We start from the raw sequence: 7,727 nt of genomic DNA, 5'->3' as shown, positions 1-7,727 counted from the left end.
AATTTAAGTACAATGCTTGAAAAATAAATGTAAGATTGGGAAGATAAAAAAAGGCAGATAAAATTAAGGATAAATAGACTGTTAGAGTCTGTTGTTATTTGATTGATTGAGTGGTTAGGCATTTTCACGTTGTACAGTATCTAACGTTTATAATTTTACCTTTAGTTACTTGCCCACTTCTTAGAATTGCATGAAACCACTACAAATTGTTGTGCAGGTATCCGAAAAGCTCTTGAAAGACTATGAAATACATTCTGCTGTTACCTGTAATTAATGCTTACTCATTTAAACTGTTTAGAACCGTTACATACTGTCGTCAACTTCTTGATAACTATCTAGTAACTACCATTAATTCACTAATTAATTATCTCATGGCACAAATTAATTAAATTAATAAAATAAAATGAATTAAATTAATTTTATAAAAAATTAATTTAATTAATCTTTAAATTTAAAAATAATTAATAAATAAAATATATATTTTTAATACAAATAATTTATTTTATATATATATAACACTCAGAGTACTAAAATATGGTAATTTCCATTGACGTAAAAATTGATTGATGCCCTTTTTAAAGAAGAGTGACGTCAGTGCGTTTGTGAGGAAGAGGAACTTGAAGATATATATTGAGAATGAATAATGTTTCCATCAAATCAATTTTCTAGTTTTTCTTGAGAAATGGCGAAATCAATTAAATTCTTTGAGTTAAACACAGGAGCCAAAATCCCCTCCGTTGGGTTAGGCACATGGGCGGCTGGCCCTAACGCCGTCGGCGGGGCCATCACCACCGCTGTTAAGGTACTGTATTTACATTTTCTGAAGAAATCTCGATAACTGAATTAATTCACTGATTGATGCTCTGCTCGCTATATTGGCTATAATTTTGGTCTGCTAATGTACTTTGTGACTTGCAGGTTGGATATCGACACATTGATTGCGCTCAAATGTATGGGAACGAGAAACAGGTGATCATTTTGCATAATTATGAATTGATTGTTTGGCTTCTCTTTGCGTCACCCAATGGATGTTTGTTCCAATGGAGCTACAAAGTTTCTAGCATACTATTTGATTTTATTTTTTGGGTTTGAATTTGTAATCTGACAGAGCCAATTGCATTTATGCCTTGTGAACTAATTTCCTCCTTGTCCTTGCTATCTAAATCCTTGCAGATTGGTGTTGCTCTAAAGAATGTTTTTAAAGATGGTTTAGTGAAACGTGAGGACTTATGGATCACCTCCAAACTCTGGTATTTATTTTATTAGTTATTTGTTAAGAAATTTTTTGAAATGTGCCCTGACTTGGAGCTCTATGAGGCTTTTGTGAAAATTGAAATTATCGAAGTTATGTTCAAATCTCAGTGCTGTATTCTATTAAACATTATAATTACCTGCAGGAACACTGATCATGCACCAGAAGATGTTCCGAAGGCATTGAACAGAACCTTGCGTGACCTGCAACTTGACTATGTTGATCTGTACCTTGTATGCATACCAAAACTAATCTATACCTGTTCACTTAGTTTTACTCGCGAAAACAAATTCTTGAATTAATTGTATTTTATTATTTTGTTAAAGATTCACTGGCCAGGCCCTGACATTCCCAGCACATGGCGAGCAATGGAAGCATTGTTTGATTCTGGCAAGGCTCGAGCGATTGGAGTTAGTAATTTCTCTGTGAAGCAGCTTGAAGATCTGCTAGCTGTTGCTTGTGTTACTCCTGCTGTTAACCAAGTGAAGATTCACCCTGTATGGCAGCAGCCGCAGCTTCGTGAATATTGTAAATCCAAGGGAATTCATTTAACCGTGAGTATTCAAAACATAGGTGGTTTATTTTTACTGTAAATGCTCGAGTTACTTCTGTTGAATAAACTGGCTCATGGTAGATTTGTTGTGGTGAATGAAATAATGTAAGTTCTGCCAATCCTTTTCAGAAAAAGGGAAATGGGGCACATGTATCTATACCTTAACCCCCAATTGGGTGATTATCCAAATAAGAATTGTGGTGTTTTTGCCAGGGGTATTCGCCACTAGGTGCCTCTGGAACACCAATTCTCATGAATCCTATTGTCACTACAGTTGCTGAGAAATTAGGCAAGACTCCTGCACAGGTTGCTCTTCGTTGGGGACTTCAAATGGGTCACAGTGTAGTGCCTAAGAGCACGAATGAGGCAAGGATCGAGCAAAACTTCGATGTTTTTGACTGGTCTATTCCTGAAAATTTGTTTGCCAAGTTTTCTGAAAGTGAGAAGGCAAGTATTGGTGGTTCTCTCTAATCTTAGCAAGTTCCCACATGATAAATTGTTGGAATCTTTTAGAGCTTTCAAGTTTTTGTGGTGTAATTAATTCAACTCTACCTTACATGATTGAAATGCTGTTTTTAATCTTGCAGATGAGGCTATGAATGGGCAGTTTTTTAGTTGACAAGACTAATGGCTTTTACAAGACAGTGCAAGAACTTTGGGACGGTGAACTGTAAGCAGACAGATATTTCAAATTAGATTTCCTTTTTGGCTTCTTCTCTCTTGTATACACAAATGTCGAATATTTCTTCTGCTTGCAATTAGAGAATAAGCAGACAGATATAGCCAAAGGAATTTGGATAGAAATAATGAACTGAGTTAATGTTCTGTACGCTGTCAACAAAGATGTTATAACATGTTTGTTTTCAAAACTAATAAATCTTCTCTACCATGTTGAGTCTTATCTTTTCAGAATGCATTTTTGTTTGAATTCTTGAAACGAACTGAAACTTCAATAGCCCAAATGTATAGAAATAGAGATTGGTGGGTGCGTTTCCAAGCTAACCTTTACTCCATCATGACTTCGTGTCTTGAGGATGGTTGTGTAAGGCAAGCATCAATAAATGTGGCTGTAGGTCCTAGCTATTTCCTTCTGATCGCTTCCGATGGAAAGTGCCAGCATAGGTTTAGTTTTGGCTGTAAAAAATTTATTTGCAAGAAAAAAAAATTAATAAAATTCTCACATAATTAATTATATTTAATTTTTATATTTTTAAAATGGATTTTTTAAAATTAAAATTAAAATTAAAATTTTTAATTCTAAACGTGAAAATTTTTAAAAAAAATTAAAATGAATTGAATTCTTATAAAATTCTACCTTTTCAAATAGAGAGTGGTGAGAAATTGGGAATTGGGGAGACAGTTCAATATTTGGATTCTTATAATTCCTTGTTTGTAACAAACATATGATGCTAAGGTGCAACGTCTAAAAATATTTTTTGGGGTGGCCAATTGACATGCTCGTAGCATTCTTTTTCATTTTTTTTTGTTTATACTATTTTTACAGGTGCAAAACCCATGTATAGGAATACGAATTTTTCAAGTTTTAGCTATTAATTTTATATTTTATTTATGTGAAGGTATAGAAAATTTAATGAATTAATAAAGGTTTAATTATAAAAAAATATATTTAGATATTTTATAATCCTATCAAAAAAGTTTAATTTTAATAATTTAACAATTAAATTCTTTTCATTATTTTGATCAATTTAATGTTGCTATAATCACATCGTCCTCTTGCAGTTGGGCCCCTTAGAACGTCAACAAAGATGTATCACACTTTTGTTTTCAAAACTAATAAATATTCTCTATTCCTTTGTAGAATGATCTATTATGATTCTTCTCTTTTCAAATTGTATTATTTTGCTAATTAGAATGATTTGAATTCTTGAAACAAACTGAAAATTTGGATAAATTTTATTTGCAATCACTCAATTTTGTTAATTGACATTTTTGTCATTATATTTTAATTTGCTTCAATGAGATCACTTATCTTTTTATTTTTTTTGTTCACTAGCAATTATTCATATCAGAATCTGGTACAATTTCTAGTAAAACTCCTATGTGGTGTGTATTATGTGGTTTTAAATCATAAGAAAAAATTATATTTTTATCAGGTATGATTGAAATTTATTTCTTTCTTTAGTTTTTCTTAGGCCTAAAAATAGAGATTAGCAAATGTAAAGAGTAGCATAGAGATAAAATTTGTTTCAAGCATTGAGATAAAATTTGTTTCTTTGTCTGGTTTTTTAGTATGATCTAGCAATGAGGTAAAATTTTTTTATGGTTTAAAGTCATGTAAGACACATTATATCGGAGCTTCACCAGATATTCTAGTGAAGTTTGATCTAAGTAACTGCTAATAAAAGAAATAAAATATTAGTGATTTTATTGAAATAAATGAAACTATAATGACAAAAATAAAATAATTAACAAAATTGAGTAATTGCTGGAGAAATTTATTCATGAAAATTCAATACGCCAATTATATAAAAATAAACATTGGTGGGTGGAAAAGGTTCCAGGTAACCTTTTATTCCATTATGACTTGTGGCTTGAGGATGGTAGTGTCTTCCTGAAGCCAAGGATCAATAAATGTGACAATAGGCAGCTAGAGGTGTACACGATTCGAGTTGGTCGGGGTTTCAGGTATATGCACAACTGAATCGATAATTTTGGCTTTATATTCCTTGAAACCGAAGCCGAGAATTGAGAAATGAAAACCATAGGTTTTTGGTATAATCAGTTCAAAATGGTTTCGTTTAGAGAAAATGAAATATAGAAATAGTTCAAACAATAACATGTTTAGATTACACTAAAAAATACAACTTTTTCCCCTTTGTCCTTCATTTGTATTAGCAGGCTCCCCAAGACTCATTGTGAGTTTTCTGTACGTTTAGGTATTCAATGATAAAAATTCAATTTTCAACACGGCATGAACAAAATTGAAAGAGGAAACAACTTAAATGGAAAACTACACCAAGAACAAAAGCTAAAAATTAGTAAATACAATCACAGATAAGAACACAAAAAAATCTGCAATTTTCTTTGAAGAGCGAATTTTATATCATTTAAAGAGGAGAATAGAGGTTTTGAAAGGAGAAAGTACAAATAACAAGGTTAGCACAATCTAATCGTCGAATTTTCATGCAGATATTTGTGAAGAATCTCAGTAAGGTGAAAGCAACAAATACCACATGCATGTCGATCTGTAAATACAAGGAATCCTAGCCATGTCTCACCGAAAAGAAAAGAAGAAGAAGAAGAAGAATCCTAGCTATATATGTTGATCTCTAGATGTCAAAGAAGACCAAAATATTCATATTTAGCGTTTGATAGAGTCAGATGAGATGTTGCAGTTGAGAGAATAGGGTTATGTATTTGTCATTTAGTAAGTCATTATTTAAAAGAATCTAAACTGAGCAATCTTATAATGAAGGGTACTCAGTTTGGGTTGGGTTAGAGTAATTTTATTATCAGACATGAAAATCGAATCAAAACTTTGGTTTATTGCTTTCTATAACCCAAAATCAATATAAAATCTTCTAAAACCATTATTATTATTATTATTATTTATTTCATTGTGCACTCTTAGTCCTAGCTCTTTCTTTATAGCTTGCTTCCGAGGGAAAGTGCAACATTTATAGCTCTTTCTCACTAATAACATGCGGTATATAATATATACTCCATTATAATTGTTAAAAATTTATTATCAAATAATAAAATTTAAATATAATAATACATTTATAACTTTATATGGAATCCTAACTATAACACATAGAGAGTTCATATGAAAATTAAAACCTAATTAATATTTTTCGATAATATTTATTACTTATAAATTAAATTTTATTTAATATTTAGTGGTAATTATGTTTATTCTTTATTTTTATTTATTTGTTGGTGAAAATAATATATTATGTTTACCATATTTTACCTGCAATGAATTTATACACTGATGTCAACAAGTCTGATGCAGCAATGTCATAAAAAAATATATAAAAATAAAAATAAAAATAATATTTCAAATGTCTTCTCAAATCTTTAGTAATAAAAATAACATATAATATTACATTATATTATATTCAAAATATTAATAAAAAACTATATACAAATAAATTAAGTTATAAAATTACTTACAACGAATATAGATTACGTGCAATGTATGTTTAAAAACATATAATGAGTGCATCAATATAATATGAAGTAGATCTTTCATCAATCGCTCATTATAATTCAATTATTACTTAAATCAATTGTGAAATATATTATAATTTAATTATTATATATTAGAATTAACTTAAAATTAATTTACAATATGACCATTCCTTCAAAAAAATTAAAAGTTAATCATTACTTGCTCATCATTTTATATTTCACTAGTTTTTTAAATGTGCGTTGTACGTTGTCTCTACTTGTAATATGTACTGTGACTTATTCTTTTTTTATATGTAATTTTCTATTAATTTTCGCCTACAATATAATATTATCATAACATATTAACATTTAACAATCAATTAAATTTAATTTATTTACATAATATTAATTTTTAACAATCAATTAAATTTAGTTTATTTCCCTAATATTAAATTACTATGGCACTTAATTAAAATTGATTTATATTTTTTCAATTTTTATATGTTTAATTTATTATTCCTTAATAAATAGTTAATTTACTTTTAAAATTACCTAGGTTGACATATAACGATAATGTTTTTCTCATTATTAACAATAATATTGGTGTTTTTATACTAATAATAACTTTAATATATTCATTCATCATACAAAAAATCAATAATAATAAATAAATAAATAAATGATTCTATACGAGTATAAAAAGAAATAAATTAATAATGCAAGCATCGCTTGAATCTCTAGGAGCTCAATCATCATCCTCTCATGGACATGGAAATAGAAATGTTTGTGGATTTGTAAATTTTGTTGGACAAGATACTACATTTGCCATTTCTGCATTTGGCTCAACTTATGAAATATTCAATAGTATAGATGAATTAAGTAGTCAAATGAATCCTATAATCATGGTAGTGCGCTATCACTGGAACTAAAATCAATGTAAGAACTCGCTAACTTTAGATGCGCCTATATGCAAATAACTTTGCCGCTTGGGGCACCACTCCAAGAAAGCTCCATTTGCATATGAAATTTTCTGCTATTTCTCCTGGAAATAGAGTGGAGAGGGATATAGATCATAGAGAAGATGAAGATGAAGTGCAATAAGCTACAATAAAGATAAGTATCATAAAGTGATGGCATGTCAAAAGTCATTCGAGATGCACACATATTGGTTCAATCTAATTATTGGCATTTAGCTTTAAAAAACTGATCAAAAGGAATCTAATAATATCTATAACAGCTTTTGGAGGACTGTAATAGGGAATAACAAGAGAGAGAACAAAAGAAGTTATTCATTGGTTTTAATAAATAAACAACCAAACACGTAGCTAACAATAGCATAAATATGCAACAAACACTCATTTGTGTGTAAGGCCTGTGTAAGGAATTTGTTATTTATAAAATAGGAGCTCAAGAAAAAAAAAAACCCAAAATTAAGGCTTTGCATATATATTCCACATTTTGCAACCTTGTAAGAAAATGTCACTATTTATATGTGTTAAGTTAAACTCTGTTTTAGCAATTGGCAAGTATGTCATCATATGGCTGCATATTCCAATGGTGAAATTGATCTAGCTTCGTTCCAAAGAAAACCATCACATCTCAATTTAGTTGGCATATTAACACACAATGATTTACTTCATAATTAATAAAGCATAAATGAAAATAAACAAAAATTTACAATATATAGCACATCTCTTACCTCTTAATTCACCCTAGGATTTTCATGTAGCACTTATTGTCTCCTCCTCTAATAGCTGGACATATAAATTTTAGGTTACTTAGGTATAT

The 7,727-nt window shown here is 29.6% G+C and overlaps 1 protein-coding gene across 1 annotated transcript; it reads left to right on the top strand.

The window, feature by feature from the left end:
• Positions 1-572: 572 nt before the first annotated feature.
• Positions 573-2,706, top strand: LOC110656660 (NADPH-dependent aldo-keto reductase, chloroplastic). The gene is made up of 7 exons (XM_021813541.2): positions 573-802; positions 919-969; positions 1,174-1,250; positions 1,398-1,485; positions 1,579-1,806; positions 2,019-2,252; positions 2,393-2,706. The coding sequence occupies exons 1-7, from the start codon at positions 683-685 to the stop codon at positions 2,402-2,404; spliced, it is 810 nt and encodes a 269-aa protein (XP_021669233.2). The 5' UTR covers positions 573-682; the 3' UTR covers positions 2,405-2,706.
• The last annotated feature ends 5,021 nt before the right edge of the window (positions 2,707-7,727 follow it).

Source organism: Hevea brasiliensis, chromosome 5 (genome assembly GCF_030052815.1).
Source record: "Hevea brasiliensis isolate MT/VB/25A 57/8 chromosome 5, ASM3005281v1, whole genome shotgun sequence".
Taxonomy (NCBI): Eukaryota; Viridiplantae; Streptophyta; class Magnoliopsida; order Malpighiales; family Euphorbiaceae; genus Hevea; species Hevea brasiliensis.
Note: the sequence above shows the minus strand (reverse complement) of the source record. Positions and strands in the feature narration are given on the sequence as shown.

What these genes read in the sequence shown, in the direction of transcription:
- LOC110656660 (XM_021813541.2), top strand. Translation starts at nt 683, where the DNA reads ATGGCGAAATCAATTAAATTCTTTGAGTTAAACACAGGAGCCAAAATC. An exon ending in TGGATCACCTCCAAACTCTG is followed by an intron (nt 1,251 to 1,397) that starts GTATTTATTTTA and finishes AATTACCTGCAG; the next exon opens with GAACACTGATCATGCACCAG. An exon ending in CCAAGGGAATTCATTTAACC is followed by an intron (nt 1,807 to 2,018) that starts GTGAGTATTCAA and finishes TGTTTTTGCCAG; the next exon opens with GGGTATTCGCCACTAGGTGC.